Source organism: Bombina bombina, chromosome 10 (genome assembly GCF_027579735.1).
Source record: "Bombina bombina isolate aBomBom1 chromosome 10, aBomBom1.pri, whole genome shotgun sequence".
Taxonomy (NCBI): domain Eukaryota; kingdom Metazoa; phylum Chordata; class Amphibia; order Anura; family Bombinatoridae; genus Bombina; species Bombina bombina.
In genome coordinates, this window is record NC_069508.1 from 115,156,637 (window position 1) to 115,180,958 (window position 24,322).

A 24,322-nucleotide genomic window follows, 5' to 3' on the forward strand; every position below is an offset into this window, starting at 1 on the left:
TCCTTGTTGACGGCATCACCATTTCCCCATCTCCCCAAGTATGCTGCCTCAGAGTTACACTTGACTCAGATCTATCCTTCGTCCTCCATATCTAAACGCTTTCTACATCCTGCCGCAAACCATCTACGCAATATTTCCAAGATTCGGCCTTTTCTGAGTGCTAACACCATAAAGCAAATAATCCACTCTCTTGTTATTTCCCAACTTGACTATTGCAATAACCTACATGCTGGCCTTCCTCTTTCCCGCCTCTCCCCCTTCAATCCATCCTAAATGCCTCTGCCAGGCTGATCCACCTTTCCCGTCGCTCTGTATCTGATGCACCTCTCTGCAAGTCCCTTCATTGGCTCCCCATTCACAGCAGAATTAAATTCAAAATTTAAAGCTCTCACCAACGCCGCTCCCCTCTACGTATCCTCTCTAATAAACAAGTATACTCCAGCCCGCCCACTAAGATCCAACAATGACCTGCTCCTTGCATCTTCGACTATCACCTCCTCTCATGCTAGACTGCAAGACTTCTGTCGTGCAGCACCTATCCTCTGGAACACTCTCCCTCGTACTGTCAGGCTTTTCCCTATTCTTTCTTCCTTTAAATGCTCCTTGAAGAGTTTTCTGTTCAGGGGAGCCTACCACCCAACTCAATAATAAATACATTTCACTTACCTAACATTTCCCTCATCTAACTCTGCATTAACATCTTTCTCAATCTTGCAGTTCTCACCTCCTGTTTCTCAACCTCCTACCCTTCTAGATTATAAGTTCCCACAGGAATAGGGCCCTCAATTCCTCCTGTGTGTGTTTGTAAATGTTGTCCTGTCTCTTACAAGTTTCATATAATTTTTTTATTTAAAAGAATTGTATCCATGGACAGCGCTGCGGAATATGTTGGCGCTTCATAAATAAAGTATAATATTAATAATAGTTTTGATCTCTATAATATTAGAACTTTGCTATTCAGTCAGTGAAATTTTGGAATTCAATTTCTCCTGAGCTATGCAGGGTAACTGCTGAAACATAAAGAGCATTGTAATTTTTCTTTTAACATTTCATACTGTCTAATATCCCTTTAACCCCTTCCTGCCATTGAGATGTTCCATGCCATCCTAACTGCGCTGGGCTTTAGCGCCATTAGATTGCCATGGAACATTGCCGTTTGGCTGTCGGGAAGCCATAGCGGCTTGGTAAATGGGATCGCGGGCTGGAGGGAGAATGGGAGAAACATATTTTCTTACACAAAAGCAAGAGGTGTTTAATATCCTATTTAGGGCTAGATTACAAGTGCGCCTGTAAACGGGCAAATTCGCCTATTTACGGGTGCTTGATAAATAACAAGCCATTAGAAGTGGCTGGTTTTTGCTACTGCGAGCTCGCAGTAGCAATTTGTGCCCCAAAAATTAACCAGAGATCAGAAAATAATTTGATTCGGAAGCAGTATGGACCCATTTATCTAAACTTTACCGGATCAGACATGGTTTTTAACACTGACCCTCACAGTCCTCGTGGAATTATTTAGATAATTAGAAGTTCCTGCGAGTGGCGAGATGTCTCCTATAGAAAGTAATGGAGCTTGCTGGAAAGGGAAACTTAGCTGGGTAGAGCGACGTTAGTAGTGAGCAGGGGCGCACTTTAAAAATGAAATCCTGCATCAACAACAAATCACATTGTGCTGCTTTCTGTCGTATAAATGTGTTTTTCTATTATGATATTAAGTATTTTGATAAAACCTCGCCAACTTTTAGCTTGTAATAAAAAACTGTAAGATTTGTAGGAATGAAATGTTTAGAAAATTACACTTGGTTCTGAGACACAATTTCATACACACCCATGGAACTCCCCTGTTCAGACCATTTTACAATAAAACAACAATTACACTTTGTATTTTGTACTCATACAGTAAGTACGAATTACTATTGTTTTTTTGCACATCCAGTGTACTTACATTACAATTTACCCTGTTCATATTTATGATTTATTCCTGTGTAATTTACATACAAATTTTATGATTTTGATAAAATACAATTTTTGGTGAATAGTTTTGTTGCATCTTAATAATACAATTTTCCTGTGAAGTTTTATGTGAATGGTTCTATTATTCTTACAGTATGATTTTTAAATTTTGTTTTTTTGAACAAATATTGGATTTGTTATTGTTATTTCCAGGGGGAATTAATTGAATTAATTAATCTTTCAGTTTTAACAGAACATACAACCCTATGATTGAATGCGAGTCAATGACAGGCTCACAGAGGAATAGAAGTCACACAACTGCATGTTCCAATAGCTCTAGTCAAAGTGATTAAAATAACTGAGCCTCCTCTAGTCTCCCACCTCCATATGTTAGGTTAAGGCTTGATTGAACAAGCCTGTATGGCTAAAATTCAACATTTATTGTCTGACTGGCTGTCTCTAACATCAATCATTAATAATACTATGGCAGGATTAGACCAGGCGACGGTAGACACACAAATGATTAGACCCCTGTACATCATTACAAACAAATTAACTGATTACCAAACAATTTAACTCATTCCTCCCTTCCCACACCTTTTTTCCCACCAAATGACACAAATAAATACAAAAATCAATTTTGTGAAACGATCATTTGTTCTTTGTCTGTTTTTTCATATAATGTATTAGGCTTTCCATATATCGGATGACTCAACAAATCAGCTAAATTCGGACTATATATATTTTTATATATATATATATATATATATATATATATACACCCACACACACACACATATATATATATATATATATATATATACACACACAAATATACTGTATATACATATTTACTGTATATATATATATATATATATATATATATATATATACACATACATACAGACACACACTACACATTTTATTTTATTGAGTATTTTTTTTAGTGAACTACTGAAATGCTGAGCTGAGAGGTGTAGCTCTAAACCGGCATTTTGTCAAAGACAAAACTAACCAAGGATCAACCCCTACCTCTTGCCCTGCAGATAGCATGCAGAGTACAATTTAACTCTATAGCTACCAAAAAGGTCTGGAATGCACTGCTTGGGAACAAACTAAAGTCCTTTATGCTAGCCAATAAGTTACATTTTTCTCTGCAGGCCACAGTGTTTTATACACATTCCTGGGTGAAGCGTCAGCTGGGTCCTCACGTTTGACAGCACTGAACTTGCCGTAGCAGATGGATAATTAAACAGACGTGGGATAAACAATCTTACTTGCCCTCTTAGATCTCCACGCATTACTTGCAGTTGCCTCCCCGGAGGAGAGCTCTATAGTCCAGCCCAACACGTCACATGCATGTACTGAGCTGCCACTCCCAGGATTAGTATTTGGTGACGTGCTGGTGTGTTATAATTTTTTGCTACCTGTTAGATTTTGCGCAGTGACATTGATAGCAAAATCTAATGGAGTAGCAAAACATTATAAAACACTGGCTGCTGCAATCTGTACTCTACTTTTCCCATAAATACCTGTGTGTTATTGCCCGATTTGCTCTAACTCCCCTATAGGCACTCCCAGGCCAGAGTGTATTCGTATGTGTGCTCAAACCTCAGTGGTGCCAACCATAGCAAGACACAGTAGAGTCACTAGGAGTTGGTGTCACCCCTCCCCAATGTGTCACCTGGTGCAGTCTGCAATCCCCACACCCCCCTAGTGAAGCCACTGGCGGCTGGGAGGCTGGCACTGTAAGTGTTAAGCTTTTATTGTTAATTTAAGTATATCCCTTATTCTTTTCTCTGGGTTCAACTAAGCTGGCTAAATTGTTATGCACATTTGTGTTTCAATGCCATATTAGTCCCTCACAAGTTTTGTGGTGCACTACATGTTGTGAGGATTCCGTTATTTCTCTAGTGTTTTTATTCATTTTTATCTTATTGGGCTGTTTTTTGGAGTGTTGCTAATGCTTATACTCTGTAGCAGCTTGTGACCATGGCCCCTAGAAAAATTCTGTATGTGTTCAAGACACTTCAGTTTTAACGGATCCGCCATTATTGTGTGGCGGGAAGGACGCTATTGTACTTGCTGAGTTATCTGGAAGCAGGGGCTTGTGTTGCAGTGCATTTTCTCCATCATGGGAGAAGTGAAAGTGGGTGGGTCATGAGATCTGTTTTGTCTCCGCTATAGTTAGACAGCAGAATGGCGTCTTCAGAGTTTAAGGCACAATTGGCAGAGAGCTCTCCTGTGTTGCCGAGTATTTTTTACATATACATCTGAACTGGTACATAGTGGGCTGTTCCTCAGAAGAAATGATCGATATAGCATTGCTCTAATCGGTTTTTCCTCTAAAGCGTGGAATTCTAAGCCCTTCAGTGTTTGGTTTTAAAGTGCAAGTTTATCTCATAACTCTAATGTTAAAATAAAACATTTCATTTTATTTTTCTTCTCAGACTGTTTAACTAGCATAAGGCTGGTAATTTTCACAGGTATCAGTTCTATGGTTAATGTCTCAGTACATACTTAGGACATATTTTATGATAAAATAAATATTTCTTTGCAATCTTCAGTCCAGATTTTTAGAACATCCCTGTGTTTGTTATATATTTCAGCACTTATGTTGCCTATAGGCAAATCTTTTGTTGCTTGCTTAGCTACTACCTTCTCATGCTGAGATTTTGAGTTTTTTTGCCACCGAACCCTATGTCTCTCAAGTTGATGCTGTTCAGGCAATGCCACAACTCTCTCCTTGAACGTCCCAAGCCTCAATCGCGTCATATGCAGTGCACTGCGGTTCCTATCAATCTCCTGGAGGAGCTCATTTGCCTGGAGAAATTGCTGCTCAGGTATCTTCAGCGGTATCTGTGGCATTATCTGCTTTTCCTATACTAAAGGGAAATCGCAAGAGGAACATTAGAGATTCAGATAGTAAGGGTTCTGGTCCACCTACTGCTACTCAGGTTAACTTCCTCATAGCTCTGATGAGGAGGATACGTCAGTAGTCTCTGATGCTGAAGCAGTATCCTTCAGATTTAAGATTGAACACCTTTGTGTATGGTTAAAGGAGGTTTTGGCTACTTTGGAGCGACTCTGATGCATATGTCATTATCAACCCTAAAGAATCTAGTAAACTTTATAAATACTAGGATTCCTCTGTGGAAGTTTTTCCTGTTCCAGACCATGCTAGGAGATTTTTCACAGGAATGGGAGAAGTCAGGGATTCCTTTTTCCCCGTCTCCTGTCTTTAGAAAGATGTTTCCTGTCGCTGTCTCCATTAAATATCATGGCGCTCGGTAGTAGTAGGGCATATCTTCTCTGGCTAAGAGAACTATGATTCCTATAGAGGATAACTGTTCTTTTCAGGATCAATGGACTAAGCTGAAGGCTTACATGGAAGTTTGTTTTGCCACTGTGTCAAGTGCGGAATCTTATTGGTGCGATGCCTTGTTTGATCCAATTTGGTAGGGACTCTTTTGGAGGAGATCCAGAACAGAATTAAGGCTCTTAAGCTAGCCAATTCTTTTATTTCTAATGATACCATGCAAGTTTTTAAGCCGGGAACTAAGATATATGGCTTCGCTGTGCTAGTCCGTGGGGCGTTGTGGCTATATTCATGGTCAGTGGATTTTTCCTCTGAGTCCAAGCTTCTGGCATTTCCTTACAAGAGTAAGACCTTGTTTGGTCTTGATCTGACAGGAATATTTCTGATATTATGGGTGGAAAAGATTTTTTTTCTACCACAAGGTAGACACATTATGAATAGACCTAAAGGAGCTTGTCCCCAATCTGGGATCGGTCCAGGTGGGGGGCGGAATCTCTCTGTCTTCAAACATGGATATGATATGTCCCAGATAGGCTGCGGACATAGTATCTCAGGTTTTCTACATAGAATTCATACCTTCCTCCCAAGGCAGATTCCTCCTCTCAATTTTATCTGAAGGCCAGATAACAGTGACGTATTTTTGAAGTGTGTTTGGGAACTCTCTTCCCTGTGAGTGAATGTTCCAGTTCCTGTAAGGGTACAGGGTCTAGAATTCTATTCATTCCTGTTTGTGGTTCCCGAAAAAAAGGGGAATTTTTCATTTTTTGATAGATCTAAAGTGTCTTAACAAGTTTTCTCAGGGTACCGTCATTCAAAATGGAAACCAGTGGTTCCATTCTTCCTTTGGTCCAAGAGGGTCAGTTCATGGTGACCATAGACCTGGAGGACGTGTATTTTCAAGTTCCTGATTTTTGCCTTTCTGTCAAACACTTCAGTTTGTGGCTCTTCCCTTTGGCCATGCCACGGCTCCCAGAGGGGGCTATCTTGGCAGTGATCAGGTTTCGGGTATTGCTGTGGTACCCTTCCTGGACGACATAATGGTTCAGGCGCCATCTTTTCAAAAAGCAAACTCTCATACAGAGATCTTGTTGTCTTTTCTTCATTCCCACAGATGGGAAGTGAATCTGAAAATGGGTTCCCTTGTTCCAGATACAGGGGTAGTTTTCTTAGGGACTATAGTAGTTTCCCTATCTCTGACAATATTTTTGTCAAAGGTCAGAAAAATCAAGGGTTCTTTCCTCCTGCTTCTCTCTGCATTTTACTGTTTGCCTTCAATGGCTCAATGTATGGAGGTAATTGGTCTGATGGTTGCTTCATTGGACATCATCCCTTGCTCGATTCCATCTGAGAATCTGCTTTTATGCATGCTCAGATAGTGGAACGGGAATTATGTGATTCTGTCTTGGAGGATAGATATAGATCTGTAGATATGAGATTCTTTCCTGTGGTGGTTTTTGTAGGAGCATCTGTCTCGGCACACATGCTTCCGGAGACTTTCCTGAGTAATGATGACCACGGATGCCAGACTGTTGGGGTGGTGTATATGGATTTGGAAGGAGTCTGCTATTCCATAACCATCTTGGAGTTGAGAGCGATCTACAATGTTCTGATGGAAGACAATTTCATCTCGGTAGTTTACATCAACCACCTGGGAGGAACCTGGAGTTCCTTAGCCATCATTGGCGTGGATTGTTCGGTGGGTGGACGCTCACATTTGTTGTCTATCCACTATCCGCATTTCAGGAGTGGATACCGGGAGCGGACTTCTTGAGAGTCAGATCATTCTGGGGAGTGGATGCTTCTCCTGGAGGTGTTCTCCAGGTTAACCCTCAAATGGGGGGTGCTGGAGTAAGAGATGGCCAAACTTTCTAATTACGTTTATGGGTCTAGAGATCAGCAGGCTGCTCTGTTAAAATCCATTTATTTTCTCACATGGGGTCCTCAGAAATAGAAATACAAAATTTCAAGCCTGCTATAGGCTCTTAATCATGTGATTAAGAGCCTATAGCAGTCTTGAAACATTGTATTTCTATTTCTGAGGACCCCATGTGAGAAAATAAAGGTTCTTTTTAAATCTTGGAGGCTGGAATACCTTTTTGTTGATTGGATTGAATTTTGGATGTGGCAGGTCCTTTATTCCGTGCCCCACAAGCCTAAAGACAGGTGTGCTGTTTTCCAAACCCTTTGAGTAACTGTTAAAATCCCTGGCTGTTCCTTGGGATTATAATTTGGCATCCCTGCTCCTCAGTTTGCTCTCCTTCCACGACTCTTTGCTCATATCACATAAGAGTGGGCATCTATATTTTTAATAGTTCCTGCATAGTCTTGCAGGATCTGGATACAGACCTAGCGGGGATGCATCTCTTCCACCTTTGTGGTTGTTCCTGAGGAGGGACCTTCTAATTCAGGGTCCATTCTTTCGTTTCTCTGAAGCTTTCTGCTTGGAGATTGAACACTTAGTTCTGTCTAAGCGTGTTTTTTCTGAGTCAGTCATTGAGACCATGATTCAGGCTTGCAAAACTGTTACTAGAAAGATTTGCTATAAGATATGGTCTATATATCTTTATTGGTGTAAATCCAAGGGCTAATCTTGGAGTAGGTTCAGGAATCTTAGGATTTTGTCCTTTCTCCAGGAAGGTCTGGAGAAGGGTTTGTTAGTCAGTACCCTGAAGGGACAGATTTCTGCATTTTCTATTTTGCTACATAAGCGTCAGATGTGCTATCTTTTTGTCAGGCGTTTGAGCCTTTGCATTCCATAGATATTAAGTTATTATCTTGGAAAGTTTTGTTTCTTTTTTGCTATCTCTTTTGCTCGGAGAGTTTCGGAACTCTCGGCTTTGCAGGGTAATTCACCTTACCTTCCATGCTGATAAGGCGGTTCTTCGTACGAAGTTGGGTTTCCTTCTTAAAGTAGTTTCTGATAGAAATATTAATCAGGAAAATTGTTGTTTCCTCTCTATGCCCTAATTCTTCTTCTCATAAGGAACGTTTGTTGCACAACTTGGACGTTGTGCGTTCTCTGAAATTTTACCTGCAGGATTTTTGCCAGTCCTCTGCCCTGTTTGTTTCTCCGGAAAGCGTAAAGGTCAGAAAGTGACTGCTACTTCTCTTTCTCTCTGGTTGAGAAGTATTATTTGTTTTGCTTATGAGACTGTTGGTCAGCAGCCTCCTGAGAGAATTATGGCTCATTCCACTAGGGCTGTTTCCTCTTCTTGGGCTTTCAAAATGATACTTCTGTTGAACAGATTTGCAAGGCTGCAACTTGGTCCTCTCTGCATACTTTTTCCAATTTTTTCAAATTTGATACTTTTGCCAGTGGTGACTTATGTTTAGGTCTGCCTGTCTTGTTTTCCCTCCCTAGTCATCTGTGTCCTTTAGCTTGGGTATTGGTTCCCACTAGTAATTGATGACGTTGTGGACTCACCATATCTTAAAAAATAAAATTTATGCTTACATAATAAATTTATTTATTTCAGGATATGGTGAGTCCACAACCCCACCCTTAAATTTAAGACAGTTGTTTTTGATTAAACCTCAGGCACCTCTACACCTTTGTGTTACTCCTTTTTCCATTTCCCTTCGGTCGAATGACTGGGGATTGTGGGAAGGGGAGTGATACTTAACATCTTTGCTGTGGTGCTCTTTGCCTCCTCCTGCTAGCTAGGAGTGATATTCCCAATAGTAATTGATGACGTCGTGGACACACCATATCCGGAAAGAAATACATTTATCAGTTAAGCATAAATTTTCTTTTCTTTGCATAAAGGTTTTGTAGATGATAGCCTATCTGGGAGTGTTTTTGTAACAATGTATAGTTTAGCTGATTCTCAGACTCATAACCAAGTCCCAAAGTTTTAGATGTAGACTAAAGTCTACAGATTCCTGCTTGCTCCTGTTTGTGTAATCTGTCTTTTCCTAGGCAGGGGAGGAAGGAGTGCTCTTCCTGCTTTTCCAGCCCCTCTTACTGGGTATCCCAGTCTAACTTCATCAACAGTTCTAACGTGGGAGCTTCAAAGTAAGTTTTTAAAAGGTTTTATACTGGATTTTTAGATCACTATCTATGCATATTCTTCTTTATAGTAGTGTCTTTTACATGCAGTTATATGATAATTAGTGTACACTGTCCCTTTAAAGGGACATATTGACCAAATGTTGAATCACCTGAAAGTGATATAGTATATCTGTAGAAAGCTGACTGGAAAATATAACCTGAACATCTCTATGACATATATATGTGTATGTTCAGTATGTGATATAAATGAATATGTATATATATATATACTGTATATATATATATATATATATATATATACTGTATATATATATATATATATATATATATATATTTGAAGTTTGGTAGTTCCGAGTTCATTTTGTGAGAGTGCAATATTCACAACCAAAAGTGAGAACCCTCTGTTATACATAGAAGGATGCTCACACATTTTTAAAGTGCCATAAAACGTTTTGAGTTATGTGCATATTATAAAAGGGTTAACTGAGGTAAAACAGTGTGTGAAAAAAAGTGTATAAAAAAAAAAGCTTATACGTATTTTAATAAAATGTCCACAAATCTGCAAAATTACTTACACTTTAGTGTTGCCAAGTGTAGCTAGCTCCTGCCCCCCCCCCCCCCCCCCCCATTATCAGTGTCTTACTCCAAACCCTGAGGTATCAAGTAACAAAGTGTGGACGTGAGGATAATTACTTATGCAAGAAAGAGGGGTTGCTTGTTTCCATAGGGATAATGTCACATGATTTGTGAAAGCTTCAGCATTATACTGTGTAATGCTTTAGTCAGGTGTCGTGTGATGTAATTCGCGAATGTGATAAGTGGGTACAAATCTTGGAATTGAGCTATTTTCTAGTTGTGGTGTTTTGTTGTTTTGCATCTTAATTTTACATGGGGGTATTATTGAATCAAGCCTCATATGTCGCATTCTTCAACAGCTAGAACAAGTCTAAAGTTTAGAGGAAATTATCCAAAAATATTTCCACAAAAAAAAATATGTCAAAAATTACCCTTAGTGTGTCCTTGTTTGGTAGTGTAGTTGCCGTCTTGTGGATGGGCATCATTGTACATCATGTAGGCTGTGTCATTCTTCTAGAAACATAAAATATTTGTTTAGTAAACAATAGCAGTTTTTTTTTTTTTTTTAAATCAAAGTTTTTTATTTAGGTATTTAGCAAACAATATTGATAATATAATGATACACATAACATGTCCGATATGCCAAACCCTGTACATAAACGACTTATGAGTAAAACACTTTTATCAAATACAAATGTCATCATGGATGGCATATCACACACATATAGAAATATCCGCACTCAATGTTGAAACCCAGCAAAACAATCTTAATGCATATATATCTAGAATTTCTGCTGGGTAATGATACCTATTTTTAATTTTTCTATGCTAATTTATAAAATAACGCAATCCTGGCACCTCCAAAACATAAATAGCTACCTAATAGGATGATACTTTATAAAAACCTGTTAGGCTATAACATACTCTTTTGCTATGGGATGTGCCTTTTTAAGTATTATTTAGTTAAATAGGTGAAGAATCCTCTCCAGTAGTTTAATTTGCCTGATAATATGATATCTAAGATTAAGTTGTAAGTAATGAATGATAAAATATCACGTTAATGATATGAGAGGGTTATAAGATTTAGCTTACACATATTAATTGCTTAATGAGTGGTCGGAGAGGACCTGTCATTGATAACCAGAAACCTTCTAAACTTATCACAGAGAGACCTCCATGTACGCAAACCATATTTCAAATAATAACATAATATGTTATCCCTTCTTAATTAAGAGACAAAAAGCTCTTGGGACAGCATGGGATGTGCTTCGTTGAATAATAGATAAATTAGGAACTACTTCTATTGAGGCTTGATGAAGATATTTCCTTCATTACTCAAATAGCTATACTCCTAAATGTAGAAAGGAATATGTTCTCTGCATGCTAAGGAAGGGTGTTGTGTAGGATTAACTATTTGAAGGTCATTACCCTAGATAAGTTCACAAGGTGACCCTCATTTATGTATATAAAGACACTTTAGGATCTCTATCATATGGGTGGGACACTCACCATTTATAAGTATATATTTAATAAGGTAGAAGAGATCTATATCTATCCTCAAGGGCATATCCTGTCACATGCATAACATTGTCCCACATGTGTTTGCTGAGATCCAAAAACCTAAGCCTGATGGCAAAATCATAAATGTAGTTACAGTGTCTAATGATAGGCTATAAAAGGGCTTCTTGTGAAGTTTGGTATGTCTCAGATACACTCTATAAGCGATTCCACATAGAGATGTAAAACATTTATTCCCAAAAGATAGTGGCCACTATCTGATTCAGTATTCTCAGTGCTATAGAAAATTAACCTCAAAGTAGACCTGAGAAAATCTGAATGCAATGTTATCAACAAACACAGTCCCATCTCTAATATTATACAACTCTGGCAAAGGGACAACATTAAATATAAAGATATACAGAAATAAAAATAAAAAGAACGACATAGAAATGCTTGTGGCAATGAAGCGCCATAAACCTTATTGCATGTCTCCTGTTATGATGGCTATAACAGTCTAGGAGTTCAGTGTTAGCACAAAGGAGTATGACTTCCACGGCAAAGTGTCCTGAGCTACCCCACACCAACTCTTGTGCAGCAGTGGAAAGGTAAATAGAACCCGGCTTGTGATGTTATATTTTCAGCCTCATGCACACCGGAAAAACACATCACGGACCCGGACTGCTTCTGCTTGCTTATCGATATTCCTATGTTGTCACTCATCTGCACACTGTAGGCTAGAATCTTCAAAGCCACTGCGTGCCCGATGTTGTCAGAGAGTCTCCCATTTTGTTTATGTTCGGCACCCTCTTTACCCCCGCAGGGACCGGCCGCATTCCCCCCCGGGGCAGCTGAGGGCAGCCAGGAACAATCGGAATGCTGTTCCTCAACTATGAGACCTTTCAGAGCTTGGGGTTGAGATATTAGAGTAAGGCTGAGCGACACAGTAAGTGAGAACTGTCTAGATTGCAAAACTGCAGATTCTTCAGACCATGTAACGATCTCTTTTACCGGTATGTTTCCTTGCTCTTGCGGGGGGTAAGTCTGTCCAGCTTGACACATGGCAAATGTCTCTCAGGTCCGTAAACCTACGATCTATAAGTCGATCTAAAGCTTTTAACTTGGCCTGTAATATATCATGGAAGTCCTCCATATTATCCGCTGTATGTAACGTTCTGGTTAATGTATTAAACTATGGCAGATGAATACTGCTCTACTCGAGTAGGTAAAGTGCTCGAGGGGGGAAAGTGAATGCGTATGATGGAGTTGCGGCCTACCTTCTGGATTCTGTCCGTGAGAGTCCAGCAAAAAATAACATATAAATTGAGATGTCCTGCAGCTCCCTTTCTTCTCCAATATTAGCTTAATGACTTTCTGTGCAAAATGTCCAGTTTGAGGAGAGAAATTAGACCTTTATTTAGATATATTTGTGGAGCTCCATATATTTGCTGCTGATCATGGCCGCCTTCCAGACACGCCCCCAAACAATAGCAGTTTTAATACTTAAAGAGACATTGTACACTAGATTTTTCTTTGCATAAATGTTTTGTAGATGATCCATTTATATAGCACATGTGGGTGTGTTTTTATAAAAATGTATAGTTTTGCTAATTTTTAAATAATATTGTGCTGATTTTCAGACTACTAACCAAGCCCCAAAGTTGTAGATGTATACTGATGTATACAGACTTCAGCCTGCTTCTGTTTGTATAATGGGTCTTTTCATATGCAGGGAATGGGGGGGGGTTCTGCACGCTGACCCTTTCATTGGGTGTCCCAGGCTAATATCATCAACAGCGCTAATTTGGGAGCTTCTAAGTAAGTTTTTAAAATGCTTTATAATGGATTTGTATATTATAGTAGTGTCTATTACATACAATTAAATGTAAATTGGTGTATACTACCCCTTTAAAGGGACATAAAACTCAAAAATCTATTTTGTGATTGAGGCACAGCATACCATTTTAAAACAGTTTTCAGTTTGCTTCTATAATCAATTTTGCTTCATTCTCATGTTATTCTTGTTTGAGGAGCATACCTAGGTAGGTAGTGTTCACGTGTCTGATACAATACATGGCAGCAAACATTGTTGCCATTTATTGCTCTTGGAAATGTATAACATTGTTAATAGTATTCCTGCAAAACTGCTGCCATATAGTGCTCCAGAAACGTGCATACTCCTGAGCCCATATGCCTGCTTTTCAATAAAGGATACCAAGATTTTTTTTTATTGTATGTTCTAGCATAATAATGAAAGAAAAAAGGGGTATCACATCCCTTTAATAAAGTGTAATTAATATTGGGAAAAAAGTAAAAAAAAGAATATAAGCTCTTCAGACTGCCATGTACTAGATACATAATTTGCATTCTATTGGCTGATCCAATAAGCCAATCGGATTGAACTTCAATCAGATTGGCTGATTAAATCAACCAATTGGATTTTTCCTACCTTAATTCCAATTGGCTGATAGAATCCTATCAGCCAATCGGAATTCGAGGGATGCCATCTTGGATGACGTCATTTAAAGGACCAGCCATTCGTCGGGTAGTCGTCGTGCAGGAAGGATGCTCCACGCCGGAGGTCTTCAAGATGGAGCCGCTCCTCGCCAGGAAGGATGAAGATAGAAGATGCCGCTTGGATGAAGATTTCTGCCGGATAGAGGACCTCTTCTGCCCCTATAGGATGAAGACTTCTGCCAGGCTGGAGGACCACTTGTGCCCGGATCGGATGAAGACTTCTGCCCGGCTGGAGGACCACTTGTGCCCGGATCGGATGAAGACTTCTGCCCGGCTGGAGGACCACTTGTGCCCGGATCGGATGAAGACTTCGGCCTGGCTGGAGGACCACTTGTGCCTGGATCGGATGAAGACTTTGGCCCGGCTGGGTGAAGACGGCTCAAGGTAGGGTGATCTTCAATGGGGTAGTGTTAGGTTTTTTAAGGGGGGATTGGGTGGGTTTTAGAGTAGGGGTGTGTGGGTGGTGGGTTGTAATGTTGGGGGGGGATTGTTCTTTTTTTACAGGTAAAAGAGCTGATTACTTTAGGGCAATGCCCCGCAAAAGGCCCTTTTAAGGGCTATTTGTAATTTAGTATAGGGTAGGGCATTTTATTATTTTGGGGGGCTTTTTATTTTATTAGGGGGCTTAGATTAGGTGTAATTAGTTTAAACTTCTTGTAATATTTTTTTAATTTTTGTAATTTAGTGGGGGGGTTTTTGTACTATAGTTTAGTTTATTTAATTGTATTTTATTTTAGATAATTGTAGTTAATTTATTTAATTAATTTATTGATAGTGTAGTGTTAGGTGTATTTGTAATTTAGGTTAGGATTTATTTTACAGGTAATTTTGTAATTATTTTAACTAGGTAGCTATTAAATAGTTATTAACTATTTAATAGCTATTGTACCTAGTTAAAATAATTACAAAGTTGCCTGTAAAATAAAAATAAACCCTAAGCTAGCTACAATGTAATTATTAATTATATTGTAGCTATCTTAGGGTTTATTTTATAGGTAAGTATTTAGTTTTAAATAGGAATAATTTAGTTAATTATAGTTATATTATTTAGATTTATTTAAATAATAATTAAGTTAGGGGGGTGTTAGGGTTAGACTTAGGTTTAGGGGGTAATACATTTAATGTAGGTGGCGGCGGTGTAGGGGGGTCAGATTAGTGGTTACTATATTTAATGTAGGTGGCGGCGGTGTAGGGGGGTCAGATTAGGGGTTACTATATATAATGTAGGTGGCGGCGGTGTAGGGGGGTCAGATTAGGGGTTAATAAATTTAATGTAGGTGGTGGCGGGGTCCGGGAGCGGCGGTTTAGGGGTTAAACACTTTATTTAGGGGCGGCGGGGTCCGGGAGTGGCGGTTTAGGGGTTAATACATATAATGTAGGTGGCGGTGGGCTCCGGGAGCGGCAGTTTAGGGGTTAATACTAGGATAGGTGGGCTATGGCGGTTTAGGGGTTAATACTAGGATAGGTTTATTGCGGTGTGGGCTATGGCGGTTTAGGGGTTAATAATTAGGCTTATTGCATTGTGGGGGGTTGTCGGTCTAGGGGTTAATACATTTATTATTAGGAGTGAGAGGGGGGATTGCGGATATAGGGGTAAACGTGTCGGGCATGTTTTTGGGAGGCAGGTTAGACAGTTATGGGAGATTTAATATTTTAGTTAGTTTTTTTAGGCGCAGGCAGTTTCTAAAGTGCCGTAAGTCACTGGCGACTCCAGAAATTTGTAGTTACACTTATTTCTGGACATCGCTGGTTTATCCGACTTACGGCACTTTAGCAACTGCCGGCGGGGTATATGTAATATACCCCGATGTGCGAGGTGAAACTACGGGCGGCGCGGGTTCCCTCGCTTGCGCTGAAAACTACGCCGTATATCGTATCGCGCCCTAAGCTAGCTACAATATAACTAATAGTTACATTGTAGCTAGCTTAGGATTTATTTTTATTTTACAGGCAAGTTTGTATTTATTTTAACTAGGTACAATAGTTATTAAATAGTTATTAACTATTTAATAACTACCTAGATAAAATAAATACAAAAGTACCTGTAAAATAAAACCTAACCTAAGTTACAATTACACCTAACACTACACTATAATTAAATTATTTCCCTAAATTAAATACAATTAAATACAATTAAATTAAATTATTTAAAGTACAAAAAAAACGCACTAAATTACAGAAAATAATAAACAAATTACAAGATTTTTAAACTAATTACACCTAATCTAATCCCCCTAACAAAATAAAAAAAAGCCCTACCCTACACTAAATTACAAATAGCCCTTAAAAGGGCCTTTTGCGAGGCATTGCCCCAAAGTAATCAGCTCTTTTACCTGTAAAAACAAATTACAAATCACCCCCAACATTAAAACCCACCACCCACACAACCAACCCTACTCTAAAACCCACCCAATACCCCCTTAAAAAAACCTAACACTAACCCCTTGAAGATCACCTTACCGGGAGAAGTCTTCATCCAACCGGGCCGAAGTCCTCAACGAAGCCGGGAGAAGTCTTCATCCAAGCCGGGTGAAGTGGTCCTCCAGACGGGCAGAAGTCTTCATCCAGAAGGCATCTTCTATCTTCATCCATCCGGCGTGGAGCGGTGTAATTTTAACTTAGGTTAGGTTTTATTTTACAGGTACTTTTGTATTTATTTTAGCTAGGTAGTTAGTAAATAGTTAATAACTATTTAGTAACTATTCTACCTAGTTAAAATAAATACAAACTTGCTTGTAAAATAAAAATAAACCCTAAGCTAGCTACAATGTAACTATTAGTTATATTGTAGCTAGCGTAGGGTTTATTTTATAGGTAAGTATTTAGTTTTAAATAGGAATAATTTAGTTAATTATAGTAATTTTTATTTAGATTTATTTAAATTATATTTAAGTTAGGTGGTGTTAGGGTTAGACTTAGGGGTTAATAGGTAGTTTATGGGTGTTAGTGTACTTTTTAGCACTTTAGGTAAGAGTTTTATGCTACAGCGTTTTAGTGTAAAACTCTTAACTACTGACTTTAAAATGCGATACCAGTCTTGACAGGAGAGGGTCTACCGCTCACTTTTTGGCAGACTCGTAATACTGGCGCTATGCAAGTCCCATTGAAAAAAGAGGATATGCAATTTACATAAGTGGTTTTGTGGTATTTCCAAATCTGGCCAAGAAAGTGCGCGGTCGACCTGTACCTGTACCTGCAAGACTAGTAATACCAGCGGGCGTTAAAAAGCGGCGTTAGGACCGGCCAACACTGCTTTTTAAGCCTAACGCACAACTCGTAATCTAGCCGATAGTATACTATTTCTTGAAAAACAAGAGGTGGTTCAGCGCACAAACAGAAAGAAACACAGAGGAAAGTGTTCCTTTAGGTAAAAAAAAACAAACGGTCAGACTAAGGGCGAGATTACATATACGGCGCAGGCTTCTGTGCAAGCGCTGCAACCCGCACCACCTGTAATTTCACCTCGCACATTGGGGTATTACATATACGGCGCCGGCAGTTCATAAAGTGCTGTAAGTCGTATAAACTAGCAATGTCCAGAAATGAGCGTAAATACAAATTTCTGGAGTCACCAGTGCCTTACGTCACTTTAGAAACTGCCAGCGCCTAAGAAAAGTAAAAAAAAAATCAAACCTCCCTTAAAAGTCTAACACGCCTCCCAAAAATAAGCCCGACATGTAAAACCCCTATATCCGCCATCAAACCCACATCGGAACTAATAAAAGTATTAACCCCTAAACCGACAACCCCCCACAACGCAATACACCTATTTAAACTATTAACCCCTATATCCACCATCAAACCCACACTGCAAGTACTAACTAAAGTATTAAACCCTAAATCTGCCATCAAACCCACACCGCAATAAGCCTATTAAAGTATTAACCCCTAAATTCGCCAAAGCCAACAGCACAAACTACCTATTAAAGTATTAACCCCTAAACCGCCAAAGCCCACAACGCAATAAACCTATCAAAGTATTAACCCCTAAACCGCCAAAGCCCACTACGCAAATAATTAAATTACTAAGCCCCCTTACCTAACACCCCTTAACCTAACACCCCCAAAATGAACCCAAATTACCGAAATTACAAAATACTAAAGTTACTATTAAAATAAAAAAACCTTGCACTACTTAAAAAATAAACTAAGTATAAATTAAAGGGACAGTCTAGTCAAAATTAAAATTCTGGAGTAGACTGTCCCTTTAAACTACAATTACATAAAATTAAAAAATCTAAGATTACAGAAAATAAAAAAAACAAATTATCAAATTTAAAAAAATTATACCTAATCCCTATGAAAATAAAAAGTCCCCCAAAATAAAAGCACCCCCTACTCTAAGAATAAACTACCAGTAGTCCTTAAAAGGTAACCCCCCACCCACCAAACCCCCCAAAATAAAAAAAACTAACACTAAAAAACCTAAACTACCCATTGCCCTGAAAAGGGCATTTGTTGGGCATTACCCTTACAATGGCATTTAGCTCTTTTACAAAATACCCACCCTAATCTAAATAAATAACCCCCCCAAAAAAAAACAACCTAAGTCTAACCCCCAGGTTGGTACTCACCATTCCTGAAGTCCGGCGGAGAAGGTCCTGTCCCATGCGGTGAAGTCTTCTTCCAAGCAGCGACCTCTTATTTCTTCTTCCAGGAAAAATCCGTCGCGGAGAGGAGGGTGGAGCTCAAGACCAATGACCGCGGAGCTGAAGACTGGCGACCCTGGAACTGAAGACCGGGGATCCTGGAACAGAAGACCGGCAACCATGGAACTGAAGATCGGCGACCGCGGAGCCATGGAGCGTGGAGGATCCTCTTTGTACGATCGCCGCCATACACTGGATAGTGAATTCAAGGGGCGCAATTAAAAATGGCGTCCCTTGAATTCCTATTGGCTGATTTGATTCTTCAAATTCAAATCAGCCAATAGGATGAGAGCTACTCAAATCCTATTGGCTGTTCAAATCAGCCAATAGGATAAGAGCTACTGAAATTCTATTGGCTGATTTGAATTGCAATTTTACACAACTTTCTAATATATTGCTATTATCTAATTTTCTTCACTCTCTAGTGTGAGCCAATAACATGAGGCATTTATGTGCAGCCACCAATCAGCAGCTTGTGAGCCTACCTAGGTATCATTTTCAACAAATGATTTAAAGAGTACAAAACAATATAGATAATAAAAGTATATTGGAAAGTTATTTAAAATCACATGCTTTATCTGAATTATGAAAGAAAATTGTGTTTCATATTCCTTTAAGCATCATCTTACAAATGAGCTACATACTTTTCTAAAGTTGCTATGTCTTTTAAGTATTATTGACAGGAATGGAAAAGTCTAGTTATATCTGTCCTAATTATACAAAGAAATTGAACTTATTATTAATAATAACAATAATTATAATTTAGTCTGTGAATATATATATATATATTTACAGACATGCTGTATATACATGTATAAACACATGAATACAAATGTATACATATATAGACACATATATAAGTGCACTGGATCCCTTTACAGTCAAGTAGATGAAAACATGAAAAAGCATATTTATGCAATATTCATATTTAATAAAGTTTTATAGTGTGTATTTACTGTTCATATTTCACATTCCAATGTTCTTCAAAGAAAAGAATATGTTGTAAGTATTTCTAAATAGAAATTCATATATATATATATATATATATATATATATATATATATATATATATATATACTGTATGTAGTTCTCACAAAGGCACTCACAGAACTTAATATACATACATTTTTATTAGTAATTCATCATCAATCAGTCAACGTTTCAGTCCTCACAGGGACCTTTGTCAAGACTGTTTCGTATTCACTTACCGCTGAACATATTCCACGTGTAGTAAATACGAAACAGTCTTGACAAAGGTCCCTGTGAGGACCGAAACGTTGACTGATCCTTTGATGATGAATTACTAATAAAAATGTATGTATATTAAGTCCTGTGAGGGCCTCTTCTCTCCTTGAAGTTTATGTATATATATACTGTATATATATACGTATATCTGTACCTGTGGGATCGCAAAATAGCGCTACACTCCTAAACTTGTTAAATGTTAGGATTTGTATTTAGGATTTAGATTTAAACTTGCTATTTCATGTTTATGGCCCCTTTATTCTCTACAGAAATTGTGATCTTTTGTTTGAGAAATCAAATGATCTTCTTTCTCATACAGCCAATGTAATGGAAATATTTCAGACACAAGTCAAGACAATAGAATGTTGTTAATTTATGTAAATGCTCCACCCTGTCTAAGTTCTCAAGATTGTTTTGTTAGGACTATTGTCTCTCTTATTTTGTTTTATTGGGTTTATTTGAGGTTATACATTAAACAGATAATAGTTTACTTCTATTATCTAATTTGCTTTGTTCTCTTGGTGTCCTTTGTTGAAAAGTGTACCTAGTTGGGCTCAGGAGAAGCAATGCACCATTGGAAGTTAACTGCTGAGTGGTGGCTGCCCATATGTCTCTTGTTCAGCTATCTCCCATTAGTACATTTCTGCTCCTTCCACAAAGGATACCAAGAGAATGAAAACAATTTGATACTAGACGTTAACTGATAAGTTGTTTAAAATGGTATGCTCTCTCTTAATAACAAAATATTTTGTTTTTTTATGTTGCATGTCCATTTAAAGGAAGACCACCAGATAAGAGGCATAAATGTATCTATTCCAGGGGTAGTGGATTTCTATGGCATGAAGTGGCACTCACAAATATGTTAACTTCATGCCTCTGGGCTACCACTATATTGCTCTATTTGATTTGTTTCAATTGTAATGCTAAAAAAATGATTTTTCTTATGAATCCCTGCTATATAGCAGCCATAAAGCTTCAGTTCATCAAAGTGAAACTAAATAAATCACAGCCTAAAAACATCCAATAACAATAAATGTGATAGCAAGATTAGATATATAAAAAACAATTTTTGAAATATTTTCTCTGGGTGCAACTGGAACACAGCATATGCTGTCGGAATTTATCATTGCACGAGCAGTTCTTGAAAGTGTGAATATAAAAAGACTGTGCAAAATTTTAAAATGGAAATAAATTGGAAAGGGTCTTAAAACTGAATGTTCTTTCTAAATCATAAAAGGTCATTTTGACTTGAGTGTCCCTTTAACTGTTTCACAAAACAAAAGTGTCAGAAAACACATAAAAATACATTTTATAGTACAGTTACACTGATAATAACACTATAGAATAAACGTTATTTTAAAAATAATTGCACAAAAAAGTTATAAGGTTCAAAGATGTGAGGTCTCAGGTGTTAGAAAAAAAAAAGCTGGGAAGGGCTTTAAAGGGACATGAAACCCAAAATTTTTCTTCCATGATTTAGGTATAACATACAATTTTAAACTAGTATCTAGTTTCCTTTATTTTCTTTGTATCATTTGTTGAAGGAGCAGCAATGCACACTACTGGTTTCTAACTGAACACATGGGTAAGCCATTGACAATTGGTATATATATATTTATATAATAGAAGTAAATTGGAAAGTTGTTTAAATTTTATGTTCTGTCTAAATCATGAATATCTAATTATGACTTTACTGTCCCTTTAACATAGAAATACATACATGCATACTTACATACATATATGCCTAATATATGTATGTGTGTGTGTATATATATATATACAGTATATATTATATTATGTATATATATGTTTATATCTGTGTGTACATATGTATTTATGTACAACGTATTTATACGCATATACGCATATAATCACATAAAAACACACACACACACATATATATATATATATATATATATATATATACACAAACAGGGGTAAAAATTAAAAAGCCAGTACCTTGTAATGCCGTGGAGAGAGAAACGCTGTCGCCCTACAGCTTGAAGGGAGTATACACCTGGGGATCCAGGAGAGCACGCTGGATTCACAGGGATAGACCTCCGTAATAATGAAGCAAAAAACAACTTTCTCCTTGCATAAAATATTGAATAATAGTCTTTAGATATGACCTTCAGACACTATGCACCAAGCCTTATTATAAAAAGTAAAAGCGTTTATTGATAAAGCTTAAAAAAGTAACTCACATAAGTTCACAAAAAGACAACAAACGAGATACGTCATCTGACGCGTTTCACACCCAACTGATGCTTTCTCAACTTTGAGAAAGCGCCAGTTGGGCGTGAAACGCGTCAGATGACGTATCTCGTTTGTTGTCTTTCTGTGAACTTATGTGAGTTACTCTTTTAAGCTTTATCAATAAACGCTTTTACTTTTTATAATAAGGCTTGGTGCATAGTGTCTGAAGTTCATATCTAAGGACTATTATTCAATATTTTATGCAAGGAGAAAGTTGTTTTTTGCTTTTATATATATATATATATATATATATATATATATATATATATGTGTGTGTGTGTATGTGTGTGTGGGTGTGCATTGGAGCCCTTTGCAGTCAAGTAGAAGAAAACACGTAAATCCTATGTATGCAATATTCATATGTAATAAAGTTTAAATATGTGTTTATTGTAAATATTTCACATTCAAATGTTCTGTACATAACAGCATATGTTCTTTGTATTTATTGATATTCCTATATATATATCTGTATATATCTATACCTATTTATAATCATATAGATATATAGGTATATATTGTACCAAAATACCATCAGATATATGTAGAAATATTTATTTATGAATTAATAGAACATATTCTACTATGTGAAGAACATTGGAATGTGAAAAATGTATATTTTCATGTCATGTTAGTGTACTTGAGAATATGCAATCAGGGTTTGTGTGCGAATAGGGTGTTAGTTTCCCCCCCCATTGACTTCTATGCAGGAATATGATAACGCACATGCAATATTCTAACGTTTTCTTTTTTTATGCGCGTCGGGTTGTTGCGTAAGTTTACTTTCAACTTATAATATGAGCACTACCCGACGCACGCAAAAAGCTTATTTGTAGTGTAGTAAGTGAACGAATGGGAGCGTTAAATACCACTCCTCTCGTAATCTGGCCCTTTGTGTGTTATGTGGAGCCATTGATGTAAAATCTCCTATTTGTGTTTTTACTGTCAACCAGGGGGGTGTAAAAACATTGCCCTGTGTGCTACTGTCAGTCACTGGGCTCAAATCACTGCTGTGTATGTGTTATTGGCAGCCAAACATGTACAGTTGTGTGTTACTGGCACTCAAGAGAATGGGTTGTGCAAAATTATATATGGCATGCCATGGGTGTGGCCTAATATATAGCTTTGGGGCAAGGCCATTGTGTGACCCAACTTGCCCCTTACCACCATTGCTCAGTAACCTACAGGTGGTCTATTGTTTTTTTGTAGTTAACAGCAGCAACCCTATATAGAAATATCACATGAATGTAACCACTAATGGAGCACTAATTTATTGCGCGCCCGTAAACGGGCAAATTCGCCCATTTACGGGCACGGGATAAATAACCAGCTATGGGCCTAATACATTGCTGCACTAATAGGAAACGATAACCCAGTAATTCAGACAAGTTAGGTTTGCACTCACATTATAGGTTTGGTACAGTTGCTGCAATACTTGTCCTACAGCACTCTCGGTCATATTGATTTGTAATTTGCTGAGTTGCCAGCCCTGCATTTTGGAATCCAAATAGAGATAGTCCAGGCCTGATCCAGCACTTTTATTGATTTGAAACATAGGTAATTTATAAAGCACAAACCTAGAGAATAGAAATAAAACAGCAAAGAATTAGACCAGTAGAGTTTCAATAGAATATTTTGTATTTCGGTTCTAATTACATTTTATTCCTAAATTAATGTTACCCTATAACAGAATAAAACATTTAAAAAAAAACTTATTTCTGATAACTTTTCCGGTTGTGCTTTGTATTCTTATAAACTTTCCTCTGCTCTAATCAATTTGATGTAATGGTGGTGTAAGGTAGCGTAGTCTCCTGAAACAGAATTAATGGGCTGTGCCATCTAGTGGTAGTTAAAACCCATTAGTAGGTTATGTTGCAACTTTGTTGCGAATTGAAGGGTGAGATCTACTCACCAAATATAAGAGGAAACTCGAGGAAGATCCAGCCTCTTTTCCTTTGGATCTGCACTCGTGAAAGTTTTTTCTGTACTCCAGAAGTCAGGATGGATAAACGTTCAAAACGGATCTTGGTGGGTCCCAGTCATTATAGGGACGGTGTAGGCCCGGTGACGTTGAGTGCAGCTCCTAAGGGACAAGAGAGGGGTAGCGATGAAGAAGTTGTCCCCCCACACCTCGTGAAATCAGGCCAGTATCCAGTATTATTGTACCCCACTCTCTCACCCCTCCTCCCTCCCAAGTGCCCCCTCTTAGCTCTGGGATAGGGTCAGGATCGGGCCTGGAGCAGGCCTTAAACGCGGGGGCTGAAGCCCTGGCATCGTCGGGGTTAACCAGGGAGGCGACGGCTG

General features: G+C 38.1%; 1 protein-coding gene across 1 annotated transcript in view; it reads right to left on the reverse strand.

The window, feature by feature from the left end:
- The window catches only part of DNASE2B (deoxyribonuclease 2 beta), a 146,697-nt gene that overhangs the window by 80,890 nt on the left and 41,485 nt on the right, over positions 1 to 24,322 (reverse strand). The window contains exons 2-3 of the mRNA XM_053693838.1: positions 23,424 to 23,595; positions 10,289 to 10,370 (exon numbers count right to left, since the gene is read on the reverse strand). Coding sequence (XP_053549813.1) covers positions 10,289 to 10,370; positions 23,424 to 23,595 — 254 coding nt within the window. The remainder of the gene's footprint in view (positions 1 to 10,288; positions 10,371 to 23,423; positions 23,596 to 24,322) is intronic.